General features: G+C 28.6%; 1 protein-coding gene across 1 annotated transcript; it reads left to right on the top strand.

The window, feature by feature from the left end:
• The first annotated feature begins 6681 nt into the window (after positions 1-6681).
• LOC107451533 (uncharacterized) lies at positions 6682-22453 on the top strand. The gene is made up of 3 exons (XM_016067667.4): positions 6682-6837; positions 15837-16428; positions 20873-22453. Exons 1-3 carry the CDS (start codon positions 6814-6816, stop codon positions 21508-21510), a joined length of 1254 nt encoding a protein of 417 aa, XP_015923153.2. The 5' UTR covers positions 6682-6813; the 3' UTR covers positions 21511-22453.
• The last annotated feature ends 769 nt before the right edge of the window (positions 22454-23222 follow it).

Below are 23222 nucleotides of genomic sequence, written 5' to 3'. Positions count from 1 at the left end.
GGTGCGTACTTGAAGAAAACGGTCTCACTTGCTGACAATTCTTCTTCAATTTGAAAAATTTTGCTCCACCTGTTAATATTCTATAGATTTTCTTCATTGTTTGGAAGCCAGTGTAATAATGAAAATTGATAAAAAATAATAAAAATTGGAAAAAATTAACAAAAAACTTTAAAAAATGCATTAAAATGCAAAATACGCCCCAAAATTTAAATAAAAGTGCCCTATAAATCTAAAAAAATGCTCTAAAAGACAAAAAATTTCCAAAAATGCAAAAAATGCAAAAAAATGCAAATGTCATCAAAATCCGGGCCTTAGTGATGAGGCTCTTACTTTAAGTTTGAAACTATAAATAAGGAAGTTTTTTTGTAATTAGTATATTTTTTTTTATTATAGTAATTTTAAAAAGTGTGAAATTACTATATTATGTAAATTCGCTACAATCATAATACAGAGTAATAAGAGAGATTTTGGTGAAAATTCGTCGTACTTTTGCCATGCTTTAAGTGATGTTGCGATTTGTAGGAAAATTGTCGCACTTGCGTAACTAGCACCTTTGTATGCTAACTCTAATGATAAGTTTAAGTAACATTAACTTTAGAGTTAAGGGGAATCGTAAGGCAATACAAAAGTTTACAACTATCGTGTAGATTAACCATTTTGAACTTAATTTCATGCTACTAAAGTCCAACTTGAACGGAAACATGTTTCATTTGAAAGCTTTTTACCTTTCCAGAAAATAGTGTTTGAAAGTAAGATATTGTATTTTAAGGCACGTTGTTACATCTTTCTTATTTTTGCAAACTTAAAATGGTGCTAAATTCACTCATATTATCGTACTTCTGAAACTTTGAAATGGTGCTAAATGAATCCATATACAATTTCAATAGAAATATCGTCAAATTTAACACAGTTCAAAAACTTAAGCAAGTTTACATCATATTCTGGTCCGAGGTGGCCAATATTAAGTTTCGACGATGAATTCTTAAAAATAGTTTTCATTATTTTTCTACATTATTTTCAAAGATCAAGACATAAATATAAAGTTTTATTTCTTAAGTTTTGGTTATTTGTAATAAAAGATGTTCTTGAAAATAAAACACAAAAAAAAGCATAATAGCTCAAAACAAAGCAGGTATTACTGGTTTTTTCTTCACTGTTAGAAATTTTGGACCACGGTAAACTATAAAATGGTTCAAATTTTCTGTAACTTTATTACAGTTGAACCATATTTGAGTGCAAAGTTATCCATATTTTGCAAGATTACGTAATAGTCTGTTTCAAGTGGAACCGAAACCTAATTTAATTGAATACCTTATTTCGGTTACTGCAAATTTGCTCAATAGTATAATTTAAAAATTGAACCGATTTTTCTAAGAACATACCAAAGCTAATAAAAACCCTCTTGTTTGAGCAAAAACAAGCTCAATTCAATTTATTATTTAAATATTCATGAAATGCCCGTTGATTTTTAGACTAGGTGTCAATTTTGTGCCATTTTCCACTATACCTTACATTGATGTCTTTTTATGGTTAAATGCCCCTGCCCGGTATACATTTGTCCGGTAATCTCAACACTGATTTGTTAATGTTAAGTTCCATTGTTGGTGATATTCCAAATACTGGTCGTTAACGTGAAGGATTTCCTTTGTAATCACGAATTCTCTCATCAAGATTAGCAATTGTTTTACGACCCCCTTTAACGGGAACAGTACCCAATATATCCGCGACTGGAAAATTCTGTCGTAAATAGTCCCCCGTTTTGGGCTTTCACCGGAAAACGTTGGTAACTCTTAGGTTTTATAGCAAAGGCTTGATAAAAATCTGAAATGGTAACATTTTAGAATTCTTCAACAACTTCCGCAAAAAATTTATAAAGAGCAATTAATTTAAAGCAATGTATTACTTCCGTTTCAATATTGAACGAAGCATTAAGCTTAGCAATTGAAATATTCTTTAACCATTGTAAACAATTCTTTTTAAACTTTTATTATAAAAGACTTTTCTGAGAAAAGCTTAAGAAAATTCTATTTGTTGAGAATAAAAAAGTAAAATAAAAAAATTCAAAGCTTAATTTTCTTACGTGCGTTAAAGAGTGACAAGGTTAAGTCAAACTCTTAGTTTTTGCATAATATGTGATTATCACTGTCTTTTGCTTGGAAGGAAATCGTTTCTAATTTTGAAAGGATTAAGAAGCCATTATTTATTTTTGTTTGACACCCGCAGTAGTGAGAGTGAAACACTCTAATTAAGACTTTTAGGAACTTAACTTTTGAAAGCAAACACGGCGGAAATTGAAAAAAAGAAAAAGAAGAAAGCAAATAAAGGAATTTGTTATCACATTAGAAATGTTTGCTAAGTTGGTTTGAACGTTTTTTTTTATGTATAAATATTTTTTCTTTTAAAAAAGAGAAATTTAAATAACTTTTTGCTAACTTGTTTTCATTTAATTAAATAAGTATTAAAAATCATATCAATTTATAAAAAATGCATACGACAACACTGGCCTTGTTTCTTACGGTGAAATAAATTAAACTATACTAATTAAAGAAAGGATTCTACTTAGAAAAGAGGGGGATATTGGGTGTTTCATAAACAAATTAATTTTTAATTATTGGCAAATAATATTGGAAAATAAATAAGAAATGAACATTATTACTTGAAATTTACGCATGATATTCACAACGCATTTTACCCAGGGCATTCCTCCCAAGCATTTTACCAATGTTGAATAAAGAGTACAAAATCATAGTATATAAAACCGTAATGCTCAATTTTCTAAGAAACCGATGAAATTTGTATTCCATCTTAGTAACAAAGAACTAAAATATCAAACGAGTGAGCTGTCTTACGTAAGTCATCGGTGATTTTTTTTTTTTTTTTTTAGTCTGACATAGCTTGAATTGCGCGTTCACGAAAATGAACACAATTCGAAGTGCGTGTTTACAAAAATAGACATAGGTATTTCAGAAAAATGACTATAACAGCTCATTCCATTTTTTAAAAAAATTATGAGTATTGTTCTTAAAATTTAAAAACTGATAAATCAAAATAAATTCGTAATATCATATTGCCATTTGCATAAATAACTTGGTACATTTTATTAAATAAGTCTTCATTTGAAAACACCGTCGGGATCAACAATTGTTTTTACAAGGTTGCCACGGGTGCTGTAAATCTATGATGGTGATCGTCAATTTGCGTTGTAGAATTTTAGAGTTCTAAAACTCACTCGATTGTTCAGAGTTCAGAATACGAAGAGATCGCTTGAAAAATTACATCTGCAATATACCTAGCCACTACGACCCGAAGTCCGCGACTTTGCCCTGTAATGATTATTCTTAATGTTTAATGTAATCTTAATGTTAAATTGCTAGATTTTGGCTGAAATCTGAAAGGCGCATTTCCATTTTCTCATTCATGCACTTCGAGCTGTATCCATTTTATTAAACACGCGTTTAGAACTACGTCCATTTTCGCAAACATGCATTCCGTGCTATGTCCAGATTTAAAAACTCATCGACGAAATTTAAATTTAAGCGTGATCCATTTCCATTTAAATTTTCTTCGTGTGGGATACAAAAAGCTGAAGCAAACTGAGCTGTAAGCTGGACAAAATTGATAGGTTAACAGTTCATATAACTGAACAAGCTGATGTGTATTTTTGTTATCACATTAGCTTACTATGCTTATTAATTAATTATGCTTTTTAATTTAAGCAAGTGACATAATAATTTGAAGCTCTATTTTTATTTACGTATGTTAGAATCGAAGACTTAAAAGAACTTTGTCTCCAAGTATTGAAATTTATAATTGTGTATATAGGGGAAATTCTAGGAATTACTTGTTCCAAAAGTAATTTTCATGTAACACTAAAATATATCAAATCCAAATCTTATTGTATATGCAATGAATGATATATTTATTAATTAAAATTGTCACGGAATGCATAGGTTGCATATTCAAATAATTTTATTTTAAAGAAGAGTACCTTCTTGGATATTAGGCAAAAATAATTAATTGTCCAATATGTGAGAGAAGCATGCTCGATTGCGAAGATATCTGGAAGAAACTGCTTCCTCAGTTCCGGGTGAGTGAGAGCCAATAAGCAGTGGGGGGTGAAGGCCTACACCAATTTTTATTTATTGGTGAAGATAGTTAATTTAATTTTAGGTAATTTAATTTTATTTAAATTTGCTCTCGTATCAATGAAACACGAATTAGAAAAACATATAACTATTTTGAATATATATCGGTATTACGATTAAAGCACTTAAGGATTTAATATTGATTTTTTTTCACTAAAAATAATTTTCATTTTGTTAGATTACTTGTTACTCTTATAGTAGCATGTAACAAACAGTAGGAAATTATTTTATTTGCAGGTGTTAGCTGTTTAAAAATGTACTTTTTGTACCATGTTACGCACCAATGATTTATGATTAAAATATTTCGATTATTATTGAAATTTCTCTAAAAGTGTATTAATTGAATCCTTCTTCCTGCTAAAATTAATAATGTTTTTCAAAAACTGCATCACGTTTTTATTACTGTGGTTTTAAAAAAAAATTGATCAAACCTACCGGAGAATATCATGAAATTTACGGTGTTTCTGTCTTTAAGAAAAGATCAAAATGCCCGGTAATTTTTACCGAAGCACTTTGGAATGACTTTGGTAAAATTAACAATAAAATTTTGTTTTATAATCTGTGTTAAAATTTAGTAAATGTGGAAAAAGTTTGTAATTTTATGATGATACCTTAGAGCATGGTATAATAAGTCACTTATTTGGTTAAATTCGCTTTTCAGTTCCCCTCAGCAGAGGATCAAAATTGTGATGGCATGTCTTCGGTTCATCCTCAGGGATGTTTCCCAGACCGTCGCCAATAGCCCATTGTGCAGCTCTAGTGCGACGTAAATGAACAAACAAACAAACACACAATTATTACTAAATTTGTAGTAACAAGAACTATAATTTTGAAAAACAGAGTTTTCAGTAAAAAATTATCATATAAATAGAAAAATTATTATATGAATGTAAGTTTGGATCTTATGAATTTAAAAATTCAAAGAGCCTTTTCTGGAAATATGTGATTAAAAACGTTTGTCTTATTCAAATATCATAATTAATTCGTTGTTAAAATGAATCCCAGTATGCAGAGATGTTTTTGTCCTACTAACTACTTTTCGAAATTGTTAAAAAGGAAAACTATTTTCTGCTTTTTCAGTCGGTGCGAAAAATGTGGAAAACAATTGTTTATGGTCTAATCATAACACCACAAACATATTTTTGCATATATACAGTGAAACCTTCAGGAAAGACAACCTCCATGCAGCGACCACTTTTGGGAGGTGGGGAATTTTTCCAAAGACTTTGTGTTGAAAAAACCCTTTGGAAGAGACCATCAAAACCTCCCCTAGCGACCGGGAAAATTTTGCATCTTATTCAGAAAAGGTCAAATAAGGAAATGCGAAAAAATATCAAAGCAAAAAATATTATCTAAACAAATTAGTAGATTTAAATGCATTCAAAATATTTATGATTGACACTTACTTAGAAAGCTCTTTTTGACGATCTATGAAAGAGATTGTCAACCTGATGTTACAATCAATGATTTATTTTTGGAGTTAATTAGAAAGAAAAACGTTATTTTAGAAAATACTAAGTATCCCAAACAAACAAATCTCTTTTCATTTTTTAAAGCTAACTGATTTTTATGGTAAAAAATTCAATACAAACTTTTAGAAGAAGAAGAAAAAAAAACATAATTGTTTATTTATTTAAATCAGCTCTATCATTCATAAAGGGTAAATTTATTTTTGCTCCTAATTATATTAGTAAAGGCCATTTTTATTGAAGCTGATTTTTTTTTATCCAGTTTTCATAACGCCAACACAAGTGGTATTTCTGCACCAAGAAAATGACACTGAGTAAAATTAAAATTGCTTGCGAAAAATCATGTACCTTCGGTAACATTTCGAAGTCAAGGAACGACCGAACTCCATTAACGACCATTTTACTGCGAACCAACAAATACGAATATTTCTCCTCAAACTTTCAATAACGAAGAATTCCTCATTATTAACTTGTTCTTTAATAATTTAATCTATTACAACGAAAAACATCTAAAGTTCATTGGGTTTTGCAAACTTACGCAACAAATAACAATACGGTCTGATTTCAGAAACAAAATGAAGTATTTTAAACATATTTAAACTGTCATTTAAATCCTAAATGCTGTCATTAATAGGATGGTGATTATATTTTGTCATACGTGCGTGTGAATAAATACATGCATGGAAAAAAAAAACTTTTTTTCTTAATCTTAAATTATTTCTGCATAAGAACAAAATACGGAATAAAAATAATAGTAACTTTTCATGCAACACCTTTCAAGATAATACAAATCTCCCTAATGTCACGTGCATCAAAGCATTAAAACCAACAAAAAATAATCACGAATCTGGCAATATCTTTCGAGGTCCAGTAATCGTCATTTTCTTCAGCAGACGATTTTTTTAAACTGCATCATTTCATTCTTCTGCTGAAAGAACATTTTCACAAGAACCAGTTTTGCTCTGTTTTTTACGGTATTTTTCTAGTAAGATGGGAGGAGTCACGATGGGGGTGGGTAATTCAAACTTTTATTCGTTTCGGTTTCATGATCCACTACATAAACGATATTTAAAATGATACTCCACAGAAATCGAGAGGCCAGTAGTAACTTGACCAAAGGACAAAGGCAGTACATTAGAATATTTAACTCGGAGTAATACCCAAAACCATTTCAGTACGTGGAGTCTAGCGGCAGAAGCATGACACCTGTTAAACTCACTTGGGTATGTATTAGTTTTGAAGTGTGTCTATTATTTTCCAAACGATTTAAAAATAATAATAACATTTAATAAAATTTAAACAATTTAAGATTTTTAGTCATAGTTTTAAAGTAAATTATTGCATAGATACGAATGTTCTCCGCATAGAATTATAACGTAATTTTTAAACACAAGGGGTTAATAAATTTTGCGAAAAAAAAATCAATGAAGTATAATTAGAATGGTTTTTGATGAAAGCATCCGATTATAAAAAAGATCCATTTCTAAATAATAAAAAAAAACTATTTATTGAAAACATTTAATATATTAAAAATATTATTAGCTAAAACTTTTATAAATATTAAATATTAAAGCTAACTTTTGGTGAATTTTAAAATTTATAACCATCTTCTTATTTTTCACCTGAAAAAAATTAAGCTGTATGGGCTTTAACTCTTTTATCGCGATGGATCAGATAATATTCCAGGAATATTTTCTATGATCTATTGATGTATTAATGAATACGGTTATTAATTGTAGTTAATTTTCAACGAATTCGCCTTTTGTTTTAATTTTAGTACTGCTTGGAAACTCAAAACGCAGAGGGTAGGACAAAGGCGCGCATCATTGTTGAGATGAAAGTGTTAAATTTTTGACTTGTTAGTGATTGACTTTTTTAAATTTATTAGCTTTGAAAATTTTCTAAAAAACCAAAGCAGGAAGTCTAATACCAAAAGTAACCATTAGAATTATTAAAATATTAAAACAATTATGGAAAAATAATATTGCAGTGTAATTTAAATGATTGATTGATTGCATATAGAGGACTAGTAACCGAATCTGAAATCTGTTAAGTGCGAAATTTGAAATAGATTTATTATTCTTACAGCAACAAAACTAAACGCTATTCTAAATTCGGCATGGTAAAAAAATGCTTCGGAATCTCGGGTCTCTTGCCAGAAACAAGCTTCTTAAAATCGAATGATTTTTAGGCAATTTCACTTGAGACTTGAATTATGCATGATTTTGGTCTTCCTGTAGCTTAAAATAATATCAAGCTTAACGCGCATTTACCAATAAATTTTAAAAAACACTTTTAAAAATAAATTTTTATTCCAAATATAGCAAATTGTTGCAGTGTTTAAAATTTATTGTACTTTTCAAAATTATTTTCACAAATATTAATTAAATCTTAAATAATCTTAATTAAATCTTAATTTAGAAATAATCTAAAATTCCTTGACATACTTGGCTATCTTAGTATTTCAATACTTATTATTCATAGTATTTGGCTCTTTATTTAATGCACGGTACAAAGCTAACAAAATTTCCATTAAGATTTTTTCGTTTTAATTTGCGTCGTTGAGAGACTTTTACATTGAAAGCTATAAACACATCTGCGCAGAAAAAAAAAGTCGAATCCAAATATGAATGTATGAAAAAGAAAAAACGGTTATAACCACTCGGAGAAAAAAATTCTGGCAAAATTACCGTACTGAATGATAATGAAATTCCTGGGTAAAAAATAATAATTCTTATTAATAAAACCAAAATATACTCTATTTAAACTAATAATTTGGTAATTTTTCAATTTTACCGGACGTTCTGGTTTTTAAAAATATAGTTCTGATTATAATTTTAGCATTCTTATAATTTTAACGTGAAAAGCCCGTAATTATTTATTAGTAATACGTTGAAGCTGTTCGTATGCAAATAGCTCTTTTGATTAAAGGGATTTTCTTAAAAAATTCTAAAATAATTAATAAATTTCCTTAAAATTTCGTTATAATTTTAAAATGCGTCACAATGTGACAAATTTTGCTTAACGTTTGAAATGTAAAATTAAAAAGTAATTCGACAAAAAAACCCATTTAAAAATTTATTTTTTAATCAAATTGCATTTTTATTAAATGTGAAAATAATGCATTCTGATTCATATATCTTAAAAATAGACATTCTGTATTAATAAGTAATATTTTTCTCTTTTTTACTAAATATTAATTGGAAGATTTTATCTTTCACTCAAAAAAGGCAAACTAAAATTAAAATATACCTTTAATAATAGGTTTAAATAATATTAATGATAATAAATCACTTTTTGGATTAAGCAATTTAAACATTAGCAAACCTTCATTACTAAATAGGGAGTTAATTGTATCAGAATTGATCTAAAAAAGTTTACAAATTTAAGGTTTTAATTGTGATATTTATAAATGTGAATCGCAAAAATTTTGATTAAAAAATTTACTGTTTCTATCATATTGTTTTTATTAGTGAATATGATTCAGTTATTCCTTCAAAACTTCTGGAATAATTCCCATTTGTGAATCGTGCTTGTTTTTTAATTAAATTATCACCTAAGATATCAGTTTAAATATTTCAGTTTCATCAAAATCAATTGCTGAACAGCTTATAACTGTGATTTAATGCAAAAAAAAAAAAAAAATGTCGGTATTTCACCACTCATGTTTTTGGAATCGATTAAAAATTATCCTAATTTTTATGAAACATGTAAAAAGTCCAACATTAATTCATTAACAGAATTCTTACATTTTGAAATAGTTAAACTGGATGCTCTAGCATTAATTTCAAATTATATAAACAAAACAATTCTTCAGAAAAATGGAAAAAAAGCTTTTTTTTCATCTTTTCATAGCGTTTCTCCCCTTTAAATAAACTTATTCACTGGAACAATTTTTTCTTTTTAAGAAAAACTTTCAATTGTGTCGTTTTCTAATTAAAATTTGTTTTTATTTATCTCAAAATATTTCTTTTTCTTGTTTATTTTAAAAAAGAATATAATAAACAACCAGGAAGCATTGCTTTCTTTTTAACTTTCTACGATAGCTTTGGCGTACTTTTCCTTATGAGAGGCACCATTAGATGCGCTAGGGAGCGTATAATAAGTATCATGACAAAATGTAATGAATATCTCTTGATTTTTTATACTTTATGAAAAACGTTTTATTCTAAAATTGTACAGACGGAATATATCACTTCCTCATTTTTTTTAATATAAAAAGATTTAAATTTTTGAATATTCATAGGCATGAAAAACCAATTTATTCATCAAAATGATATTTTCGATATGATATTAGATTATTTAATTGTTATTACTATTGTAACTAAGAAGATATACAGTTAATATAATTAATTTAATATTATTAATTTAATATTATTAATTCAATATCATTAATTTAATATTATTAATTCAATATTATTAATTAAATATTAATAATTATTTCTAATGATAGATGATTTATAAATATCTTCGTTTTAATAGTTTTCTTAAAATTTGATGAAAAAAAGCAACTAGTAAAAACAATGAAATTGAAGTTTTTGAGCTTAGATCATAATAACCTTAGTTTAATGTAATTCAGTATTAAACTAAGCACAATGTTCATTGTACTTAACAACATTCTTCTTCTTTTATAGTCTTGCAGCCTTGTTTTGCAGAACAATGTTGTTCTAAACATTTTTAATCTTGAATTTCTAGTATGAAATTTGTACTTTTAATTTAAAGTAATATGAGTGCAATGCGCATTTCCATAGAATAATATGCATACATTTTTTATTTACGTAAAACCAAAACTTGGACAGTTAATTAAAGAAAATACTCGTTGCTAGTTACAAATATTGGTAATTAGTTATAAGCCACCAGAATTGGATTTTAAAAATTTAAGCTCTGAAAAATGCAACAATGTAGAATCAATAAAAGTTTGCGTAGTGAATTCGGGTTTTTAACAAATCTAAATTTTCATATTTGTGTTAATTTTTTTTTTAAAAAATTATTTTTTATTGAAGAGAAAATAAGTAATATATTAGCGATTTGTCAAGAAATTTTTGTAGTCATTAAATAAAAAATATTGAGAAGCACAGTAAATTTCCAAAAAAATTTTATTGAATTTTTAACGGAAAACTCTAACCAGTACATTTTTAAAAAGAAAAAATATTTTTAATTTTATTCTTTTTCAGTAATCACAAAATTAAGTTAACGCTGAATGCACTTACTGTGTGGCACAACTTAAACTTCTTCTGGCTCTAAAATAGTTAATTATTCAACCACGACCTAACAAATTATGTTATCCCCATGGAAATGAAAATAATTGAAGGAAACAACCGAAACAAAGAAAATTATTTCGAACCAGCATTTCCTACACTGAGTAAAAAAAGTATGGTCAAAATTACCAGAATATGGTAACATTTATCATATTTCTGTCTCAATAGGAACACCAAAAATCTCAGTAATATTTACGGAAGCGCTTGGGTCATGAATTTGGTAAAATCAACAATAAGATATGGTTTTATAATATGTAATAAAAGTTGGTAAATATGGTAAACTTTTGAAATTTTGTAATGACACCTTAGAGCATGGCATAAACAACCATTTATTCGGCTAAATTTATTTTTTAGTTTTGTATCTTTTACTAGAAATGTGGTAATAAGAACTATAGTTTTGAAAACCAGAATTTCCAGATAGTCGTTGCCATAAGAACGGAAAAATTATCAGATGAATAGTTTACATATCGTATATTTCGGCTTAATAAACCAGAACTATGCTTTTTTTCTACCAGGAAGGGCATTACCATCAAATATCGTAATTTTACCAAAATTTTTTCTTTCGTGTATCAAAAGGCTGAATTGGGCATTTTCTTTTCTTTTGGAATGACTCTTTTTCAAAATATTTTTTACACTTAATTATTATTCCTCTTTTTTTTTTCTTTGCAAAATTCTCATTTGATATATATATTTGTATAATTTGAATACATCATAAATAGAAAGGGAATAACTATACTCTTGGATACTAAAAATTACTTTAGCCTTTACTCTCCATAGTAAAAATGATCCTCATAATTACTGTACCAAGTCGATTGTGTCCACTAGGAAGTGAAAAAGTAAACAAATTATTAGTCTGAAATTAGTATTTAAGTCAGAAAGATACAAAAACACTGTCAAAATATTGAGCAATCAGATTGATTGCCAATCAAACAAGTTTCGTTTTCTATTATCGGGGATGACTAGTTAGATTACGATAGCGTATTGCTTTTTTTTCTAGCATAAATGTCACTAGCATTAACAATGCTGCGAGAATATCTAAATAAAGGTATTTTTTTAATCTATATCATAATGCAGCATTTAGACTTTTTAGCGTTTATGAAGAAAACTTCATATTTTAGCTCAAACATTTTATTTTATTAACAGAAATTAAACTTAATTTATAATTAAATTAGACTATTTTATTATTTGTTTTGTAAAATGTGAGTTTAATTCTGTTCTAGGTTTTTTCAACATTTTTAACATTGTTCTTTGTTTTATTTTAATGGCAAATATGTTGACATAATGTTGCTCACTATAAGACTTTCGGAAAACATCTAAGAAAATCTTATAAAGTTTAACTATAGAGTTAAACTGCTCTATTTAATAAATTGTTAATAACATCCAGTGAAATATTTTAGAAAAACTATGAAACTCAATTCTATCTGCATCAATAATGAGAAAATAATTGAAAAGCTGCATTAAAGCTTCTTCAAATGGTATGCTTCAAATGGAAAATTTCGGTACCCTTACGAATACTCGTTAAACTGCTATGTTTATAATAAAGATAGTCGTTACAAAACACATACATAAAAACTGTTTGCTAAGTAGTTAAAATTTAAGCAAATTAAATAAAAATATGTACTTTTCCAGTTTATTTTTCGACGTTTAAATAACAGAAGTAAAGCAATATAATTAATACAGACGTTTAATCATTTTTTTTTATATTTTACATTTCTTCTTAAAGTTAATACGATTTCACTCTCAAAAAATTTTAAGTTTGCAGATCCATAATATCTTTTTAATTGCTGCAACTTTAATTAAATGCTGAATTTGAGCCATATTATTATTAAATTATTTTAAAGTTCATGTTATAAACATAAAATATATCATGTTATAAAAAAACGTCATTATGGTTAACGATATTTTAATATATTTCCTCGATATTACGGTTAAAATGTGCTAATACTATGGGGCACCATTGATCAGATTTTTTCTGAGGCTTTAGAAGCTTTTGTCGCAAGCAGTTGTTGGTTCAACCCATATTTTTGTTTTAAAATAAATCTAAATCTCATTCGTTATCATGACTTGAATAACGTCTTATTTTATTACTCCTTCAGTCGAGTTTTAGAAAACTTCCGAACGTTTACAGCATTTTTCTTATCTTTCTATTGTTCTTTGACGTACAGAATTTAAATTATTTCAAATTACAAAATGGCTCAGATAAATTCAAATAAAATGTCCAATTGGATTTCGCAATAGAGTAAGAGAAGAGTTATTTTTTTAGCTCATTTATTTCGTCATTTATGAAAATTTCATCTGACTTGGAGGAAATTTTAGATAATATGGAATCGCAGACAATGGGTAAAATGGAATAAAAGCTTAAATTTACATAAAATCCATTGTTTACTGAGTTTTCTTTTTCACGATTTCATATTGGAAAAATTGAAATTATATTAGTTTTAAATCGATAGTTCAGATCAGAAATTTACTACTTCAACAAAAGAGAATTGGTTTACTTTAAAAGAAAAGAAACCATTGTCCTATATATAAAACAAACAAAAACAATACTATGCTTTTGATCTCTTTTTAAAATATCATTCATATATTTATATAATAAATTGCATTAATAAAATTTTTAACAGTATATAAGCTTCTAGTTTCTATATTTGGAATGTACGCATCCAAAAATTCGTACATGCATTAAAGCCTTAATTTTAAATTCATCAATACTAAAAGTAATATTACGAAAGTAAAAAGAGATGATGGTTATAGTTTTTGTTGCTCAACAAAAAGAAAATTTTGGTTTCGAAAACTTTTGCCTTATCGTTTCTTTTATCTCTATTTCAAAAACTCATCACTTAACTCTATTTTTCTTTATTATTAAGTAGTTACAGGGCAAGATTTAAATCGTCATCAAACGAAATATAATATTTATGTTTGTTGATATGCAACCAGGTGTGTTGATTTCTTAGAATGCTAGCAACTTTTGGCTCCAAGCCTGATCATAGACATTTCTCCTTCTTGAACGCGTTACTCTTAGTATTCAAGATCTAGTACTACGTGAATATGATATTTCATCAATACCTACGGGGGGTACTGATCCAGGAGTTTCCTTGTCTTCTGGATTGGTTAAAAAATTACAAAGCTACGGGGTTGAATATTAGTAGCCGTAAACCCAAAAATTGGGTCGGCTGTTCAACGGCGGATATAAGATATAAAAATAAAGTATGATATTTCATTTATCAATAATAATAATTTTCAGAGCATTAAATGCTTGCCTCAAAGTTTTCCAATTACAATTTGAAACGAACTCTCTCGAATACTGAAAATTGGAATGTAATTAGACGTGGAAGAAACTCTGTTTCCGAATTTTAGGAGCTTGCGTGATTTCATTTAAAACTTAAAATCAATAAATTTTGCAGGATGCGGAACTTCTCACAATCCGATTTAAATAATTTAAAAAACTTTTGATCTTTTTTTAAAAAAATTAATACCAGAAGAAATTTAAGTTGTGCCGCAAAGTAGGTACGTTCAGTGTTAGTTTTGCAACTAGAATCGATGAATTAACTGGAATATTCAGCGTTTGCATAGTCTTGTTTCGCTAACATTTTTTTCATCTTACATATTTGACTTCCAAAATATCATATCACAAACAATAAATTCATTTTTCCATCAGAATCTGTATTTGTTTAAATTTTATTTTTTGTATGCACTTCTTTTATAAAAAAAACGTTTGGACGAATTCTTTAAGAAAAATTTAAACTAAATTGAATATAAAATTATTTTTTTAGCTATTATCAGGAAGATAAGTTGATATTAAATGTTTAGATAGTGGTTAGCTGTTGCTTGTTCGAAATTAAACATTAGCTGCTCCTAATGCAGACGTTTAATAACTTATAAAAATGCTGTTACCCTAACAATGTCCTTTAAAATAATAGAAATTCCCTTCTTTTAATTTTCATGCAAATAAAAAATCGATGAACTTAGAGGAGTGAAAAATATTGCTAAATAATTAAATAAACTGCAGTAAAAAACATACCGTCCTTTGACCCAGCCATTTGGAAGATATTTTTAAATTGTGTCAAATGTTGCAGCCTTAGAGAAATACCCGTTGTATTAATACTATGTAAGACAAATATATGTAGATATTAACAATCTAATACCTTCTGATTTTAAAGTATAGCGAAAATTTGCAGTCATTTATGCTAAAATTTGAATTCAAGTTTTACCAAACTTTTTATCGATAACAGAAAAGTGGTTTAATGTGCCCTATTGGTCTCAAGAACATTAATTTAAAAGTAAATTAGAAACAATCAACATTTTTCCGAATCATTTTCTTTTTGTAAAGTATTTTAGTATTAAATAAGTTATATCAATGCATTATTTTGGTTACAAATCAATTTACCGTATTAATCTGCATTACATGAATCTTTAAAATCTGTAATAAAGATGGGTATTCAAGTTGTAAAAATAAAAAATGAACAGTAAATAAATATAGAATATTAAATTTAACCTTCTCATTATAGAAGATTTAATTAAAGAATTTTCGACATATTAACTTTAGGAAAAAACACCCATCAGAATTATATATTTTTTTCAATGTTAGGCGGTGTAAGTATTAAAATATGCACACGCTGCAGTATTAAAAGAGGAATGCTGTTGAATATGGTAAATATTAGGGGTGATAAGGTTAAATCCAGTAAAAAGTGAATAGTTGCAAAAAATCCTTAACTTTATAAGTTCTCTTCAAATTCAATCTTTTTTATTATGATGCCTACAACGTGTACCAAATTCAAACCTCATTTGAATGCAGACAAAGTTTTTTTGACAAAAAAAAATAATGGCCAATAATCAAATTGTCAATATCGCAAAAATAAATGAAATTAAGTAATAACTTTAAAAAAAAAAACTCCTGAAATTTCCTAAGCGTTCCAATTTTAATTCACTTTCAATTATTTTAGATGTGTTTTTTTCCTTAACTGCAGGTACTATTGCTGCTCTGTCTAGCATCCATAGTAATGGCCAAAAAAGAAACAGCTCCAGAACCATTGGAAGAAGAAGAATACGAAGATGAAGTGGACGAAAAAGAAGTTAAAGAAGCTTTGCAAGCAGATGCATCTGTGTATGGACCTTTGGTAGGGGGTGTTGGTGGCATCGGCTTCTCCAGCGGTGGCGGTGGAGGATATTCTGGTCATGGTGGTGGCGGAGAAGGAGGTGGATATGGTAAACATGGCGGCCACATCGCCCACAATATCCACGAGCATGATAGTGGACACAAAGGATATTCCGGATATGATGGTCATGGTGGTCAGGTTGGGGAAAAGAAACACGGTGTTCATGAAGAACATTCTCTTGCCGATGAGCAAGGGCATCACAAAAAATTTAAAGAAGAGCACGCTGTTCATGGAGAAGGTATAAAAAAAGGAGGAGAATCATATGAAAAAGATAACCACCATGGAGGACACCAAGAACATAAAGTGGGGGGAGAATACTTCGATAAATATGGGAAGGATCAGAAAGGAATAGTAAATGGTGGTTCCCATCAAGAAGGTGTACAGGCTGAAGAAAAACAGGGCGGTGAGTAGAAAATTTCAGTTAATCAATTTGTTTAAAAGCAAGCAAATCGAAAATCTCAAGCAATTTTTAAAATCCCAACTTTAGTATTGAATTAAATAGGGCTTAAACCATGCTAAAATCGCCATTCAAATTGCTAAAATTATAAACTTGAACTATAGCAAACTAACAATAGGAAGTGATATGCAAAATTATTAAGGGCATTTAACAATAATGCTAAAACTGATCTTTTTCTATTCACCTTTTTGCAGCATCTAAGCAAAATATTGCTTCATTTTTTTTATCACAGAATATTTACATACACACGTTTATACTGTGATAACTGTTAATACATATCTTCAGTAGAAATTGTTTTAAGAAATTATGAACTGAAAACTTTTAATTTTTTAAAAAGTTTCATCAAAAATCTTTCATAACTGAAAAAGCATACCTGTTAATGCTAAACATTAACGCAGCATACAACTGATCTAATCTCAAATATCCCCCAAACAATTTCAAAGCGACGTCATAAGCAGTCTCTGAGAAAAGGCATATCGAAAATGGTCAGTTTGCCCTGTCGATTCGAAATTTTTTGTGTATAATAATAGTACATGGTAATAATGCAACTTTTAAAAAAATAAAATAGAAAAATCTGTAAATCGCAGGATAATATTCGATCACCTCTACATATGTAAATGCGATAGTCTGTCTGTATGTTCGCAAATAACTCGAGAACGGGAGCACCGATTTTGTGTTACTTTCTACAGTTAGCGAATTTTTATAGGGTGATTTGTAAGCAATCACCTCTTTCCGGCATTACATGGTTCAGAAACAGTATCGAAAATTCGAAATTTCATTGATAAAAAACCATTATAACAAATTAAAACGAGCGCTATCATGGAAACAGCATTTTTACATATTTTTTTTTAAAAAAATAGAAGTAGGCGAAGCCACTAGAAAAAATTTAATATCCTTAAGGCTTGCTAAACTCATAATTGCAGTACTGAAGTAAAGTGTACTAGAAACAGATATGCAGGCTAGCATAAGTTATCGAAAATTGAAGAAATATTATATTTCACCGTCAGTTGTAATTTTAAACCTAAATATGTTTATTCTTATTTTCCCAAACAGCATTTCCCTTTCAAAGCATTTAAATTTATTAAATTCGAATTCGCGATCGCAACGAATTATAGGGGGCGTTGTTGTATGAAACGAATTCCTGTGATTTCCATAAGAACAGTCATTCAGTTGCTCAGGAAAGGTCTTCAGTGTAGCATTGCAACGTTCCTTTTATTTGTGACTTACTAAATTTAAAAAAGAAAAATTTTTGATATTCTTTCCTTACGCAAGCAAAAACAAAATGGTATCTCTTTTTTTTTTTTTTATAGAGAAGGAACATCCAAAACACAGCGGAAAAATATTTGTAAATAAACACGAAAAAAATCTGTATCTTCTTATTAGAGTTAAAACCTAATGCCTGAGAAGTAGTTTTACTAAATTTAATGATATAACATTAAAGGCCTATTTAAACTGTACATTCCATAATTTTAAGAATCATATTACTTCAAACACTAAAATATGCAAAAAGTATACATAAGCTCACAATTTTATTTAATTTAATTTTGCAAAAAGAGTTTTTTGACAACAATTTTTATCAAAAAATTTTACGTTTCAATAAAAATAATTATTTGTAAACTAAAAAACGTAAAATAAAGTATGTTTACAAAACAAAAACAAAAACAAAACGATTCTAAAAATTCCACACATTAAAATAAAAAACTTTCATGTTTCTATAATCTAGTATCGATCAAGAATTTACAGATAAAATGACTATAAAATCCGAGAAAACTTGAACTGTTTTTGTATTCAAATCAAGATAAATTTTATAGATTGCTGCTTTTTAATCCATGGTGGGAATTAAATGTCTTTTTTTTTCTACTAGTCGCACGCTGGTCTCATGGTCATGAAAAATGTTTCAGTCTCTAATTTTACCCATGCAATACGTGATTACGTTTCCATTTAGTTTAATTTGGTAAAACCCATATAAATATAAAATTCGAATCAACTGAATATTTTGGTGCAAGGGATGAGGGGGGGGGGAAATCCGGCAAAAACCATTTTGCATTTATCTATGCTGCTATTAGTAGTATTCCTTTTCTCGAGATTTAAAAAAATATTTATTAATAAACAAATTGAATGAATTTCTGTTTTAATACTGCTAATCATCTATTGCCGGGAAGGAAAAAAAATTCCGTTTCTGGTTAAAAACACGATTAAATCTTACTTATTTATCCATTATAAAAATAGGATAAGTTTTATTAGCGAGATCAATATAACAGATACTATACTATTAAAACTTAATAGAAAAATATCCTTTACTTAATAATGAATAAAGCTCGCTTTCGAGATAATGCAATTCTTAATTTATTAAAAATGTACAAGTATTCCGCTTATTAAAAAAAGTTCTTTTTATTCTTCATGCTTTAATTTTTTTCAATATTTTTAAAAATATTTGTTTATAATCAAAAAAAATTTCTTGATAATAAGCTGATTTCTGCAACAATAATTTTTAAGACATATTGTATTCAAACTTATTATCACGCTTTAATGATATGATTGTAGAACTCTTTTTTAAGTGCACGTAAAGATTGAATCAAAGTTTGCGTTATCTCCTTGGAAAATTCTTAGGAAAGAAATTTAAAACCATATTAATTAAACTTAGAAAAAGTTTTCGTTTTTATATTAGAAATAAGTGAATTTAACTTGCGGGAAAATTTCGTTCTACTTTTACCATCTTATCTTTATTTTATCAATAAACCTTCATCTATAGGCTTTTCTTTTCACTATCTAGGATCCAATTAAAACTTCCAAGCGACAAGTTTATCTTACCACTCTAATAAATTTCAGTGCAGTCCAACTCAAACTGTTTACTTACTAATTACAGAAATATCTTTCCTTGTTTTAAAAGTTCATTAGTTTACGTTAATTATCTGTTTTACTATTTTGATTAATTAAGTTCTTAACATAAGACTCTTAAAATTAAGCATAACGATTTTTTTTAAGATACATATAATAGTTAGACAAATGAGGGTAGAATGTATGAAAAATATATGCAACACTTGAAAAAAAGTCGACTTCTTTTTAAAAGAAATTATTTTAATTTGGGCATAAAAAATATTAAAAAAGCATTGTTTAAAATCGCTGAAAAAAATCATCATGGAAATTTTATTAATAAAGAAACTAGCGTCATCAACAAATATATATCAGTATGAAACATATCAATTATTTCCATAATTTCTCATTGTTACACTACCCTCTCATCTTTTCTAATTACAATTTGACTTCACAAAAGTAATCTAAAAGAATTTTAAGAATTTAATGCAAGTTAAAAGTGAGACTATGATTACTTTTTAAAAAATGCAGTAGTGTAAAATTTAAATTTAATTTCTTTTTCCTCTTTTTTTTAAATCAATTTATAATTTATAACTATTTTTAGTAACTGTGTTTAATACAGTATTTTGTTGTTGTTCATTTACGTCGCACTAGAGCTGCACAATGGGCTATTGGCGACGGTCTGAGAAACATCCCCGAGGATGATCCGAAGACATGCCGTCACAATTTTGATCCTCTGCAGAGGGGATGGCACCCCCGCTTCGGTAGCCCGACGACCTGCACGCGAAGTCGAGCACTTTACGGTGGAACAGTTTAACGAGGACCAATACCGCACACCCTCGGTCCCTACGCAGGCTGATCCAAGTGGTCACCCACCCGCACACTGACCGTAGCCAGTGATGCATGACTTCGGTGATCTGCTGGGAACCGTGTCCTAACGATCAGTCCACTGCGGGGCAAATCATTTTTTTTAAATCATTACATCAGAGGACATTGTGTTACAATAATGATATTAAAGTAATTAAGGACATAATTAACATTACAACACATAACATAAACTAATTAAAATCAATACACAATTAAAAATCAATGTAATTCTTAATTTTTATTACTTATAATTTTTATTCACTTAAAATATGATTTTATTTACTCAAAATATGAAAGTTAAAAATTGAAAAAATAAATTTCTCTAAATTCTCAATAGGAATAAATTTGACACTTACTTTTTTTAGTTTGACATTCTTTATAGCAAAAGTTCTTACAGTATAAGTAGCCGTAACTAATTCTTCCACTAAACGAACTTGGATGATTCCATAAGTTTCTGTCCCTTCTTCTGGCCAGTACGTGTCACACTACCTCTGAAAAAAAATTTTAGGTAGTTATTTGTTCCTCAAATATGAATCTTTAAATAAATTACTATGGTTCATGGATGAGAGAAGTCAGAAAGTATTTTGAAGGAACTCAGCTATGAAACTTAAAATCATTAGTGCAGTTGAGAAAAATCCACTCCAAAATTGCATGATGCTATTAACTAGTGTAATAAAAACTACGTAATATTAACATTTTTTTTTCATAGGTCATGGTCAGAAAGGAAACAAAGTCGGGGGTGAGGTCTTTAAAGACAAAGGCCACAAAAGCCGAGGATTCAAGAATGTCTATCACAAAGAAGAGCATGGAGAACACAAAACCTTCCATGATGATTTCCATGATAGCGATTACAAAAAGAAATATCAAGATCACCATGACTTTTACGATCATCATGGGGGTAAATTCCAGAAGGGATATGGGGGAAAGAACTATCACGATGAAAAGAAACACGGCGATGATTACCACAAATTTGGAAAGGCCGGTCACGATTCACATGAAGCAGGACAGCATAAGAAAGGACACGCGCATCACCACGTTGAAGATGCTAAGAAACACCATGGTGGTGCCCATCATGCGTCATCCCATGATGCTGGACATCACAACAAAGGTCATCTGCAAAAACATTCAGATGGATATGGAGGAAACTATGGTGGGGGTGGATACCACAAGAATGTCTATGGACATGAGGCTAAACATAATAAGGAGCATGATGTTGGTCATGGTGCTGCTTATGGAGGGCAACAGGGTGGACATCAGGCTGGATACGGTGGGGCACAAGGAGGTGGTCAACAAGGCTACTACATACAAAAACCTATACCTGTGCCTGTGCATTATGGATATTATTAAGGGCCTTAAAATATCCTTATTCAGCTTTGGAACTGTGAGCACACATTGACGAATAGAATTTTATTTGTATTATATTGATGTTGGATTATATATGTTGATTGGAACTTGTTGAATTTTCAAACGAAATTCAATTATTGTTCACCTGCTAATTTGTTTAAAATTACTACCATGTAGTAGCAGATGACATGATTTGGAAATCATATTAGGGAATTTCACCCATGAATTTTCGCTTTTCATATCCTTGATTTGCATTCCAATCTACGCCATCATTGAAAAATATTGTGCTGTCAAATAGTATATTTTTAGTAACATCAAACTTTTTCCCTTGTCAACATTTTAAATACTATTTATTAATTTATTACATTTTATTTTGGGAAAAGGAACGTAAATTTTAAAGTAAACTTTTTTAACTTCATAAACATGCAATTAGAGTATAACTAAAGTACTAAACAATGTAAAGAGGGGGTAATATAATAGAAATTTCGCTTCGAAAAGTTGAGACAGAAATTTTCGAACACATCTTGCTAAGAGTGTTGGTTGGATTTAAATCAAGGTTTGATCAACATAGATATTTTTGGTGCAGTTTTTTTTAATACAAATATTATTGCAATATTTGAAAGCTTCACTGAAAATGAGCAATTAATATCACTAGTTTCTGTAGTTAATCAGCACAATTTATATTGCTAATGCACGTCAATATGTAAATACGCAGTATTTTACAGCACTTTAGTTTCTGTGATAAAACTAAGTGCTGCAAATTAGCAATTTATAACATAATTGTCTTCTGTGATGCACATAGCAGAAAACATATTAATGTAAAACGCATTTATTTTAAGGGGTGCACGTGTTTAGATGTTAAAATGTGTGTGGTGTCTTTTGTTCTGTTGTATTACAAGCATCATAATATTTTTTTTATAAATCAAATAAAATACCTTTTGAATTAGTTGTGAATTTCTAATTTTTTATATAAAACATTATTTAAAGCTTATAATCATAGATATCTGTATGTATTATAATATCTGTAAAAGGTCGTGTCGTCATAAGTCGAACTTCATAGTTGTGCACTCGGTACTATAATTTAATTTGAACATGAGCTACTTCAGCATCTTATTAAATTTTTAAGGAAATCGTACCGTATTACAGTTCCAGGTACAGATATCATGGTTCAGAGTTAAAGCAGTTTATTCCTATGTAATGGCAATCACTCCTATTTTGTATGGTAAAAAATAGGAGATTCAAATAGCTGCTCTCCTGACTAAACAGTAAGTTATACTTTATTAAATGAAATAAATATTATTTTTACGAAAATTACAGTACTGTATGGTGAAGACATTTCTGATTTTATATATATATATATATATATATATATATATATATATATATATATATATATATATATATATATATATATATATATATATATATATATATATATGTGTGTGTGTGTGTGTGTGGGCGGCATGAGTGGTCGTCTTTGAAAATGAGAGACACTGTACTTTAACAAAACATATATTAAACGCTAAATTTACATAAAGATGGACGGTAAACAAACACAGAAATAACACAAAATAAATGAGTTCGTCATCGTGAAGTTAAAAAAAAGTCATCATCGCTGCCCCTCTCTGGAATTCACCAGCGTCTCCTTTTTTGTTAGTTCCATTACGCGCTCCCGTGTCTCTCGTGTCTTTTTGCAATTTGCACGGGGTCTAACT

This window comes from Parasteatoda tepidariorum, chromosome 7, assembly GCF_982258835.1.
Source record: "Parasteatoda tepidariorum strain Cologne lab strain chromosome 7, Ptep-v5.0, whole genome shotgun sequence".
In the NCBI taxonomy this organism is placed as follows: Eukaryota; Metazoa; Arthropoda; class Arachnida; order Araneae; family Theridiidae; genus Parasteatoda; species Parasteatoda tepidariorum.
The sequence above is the reverse complement of the archived record's forward strand: the minus strand, read 5'-3'. Positions and strand labels throughout refer to the sequence as shown.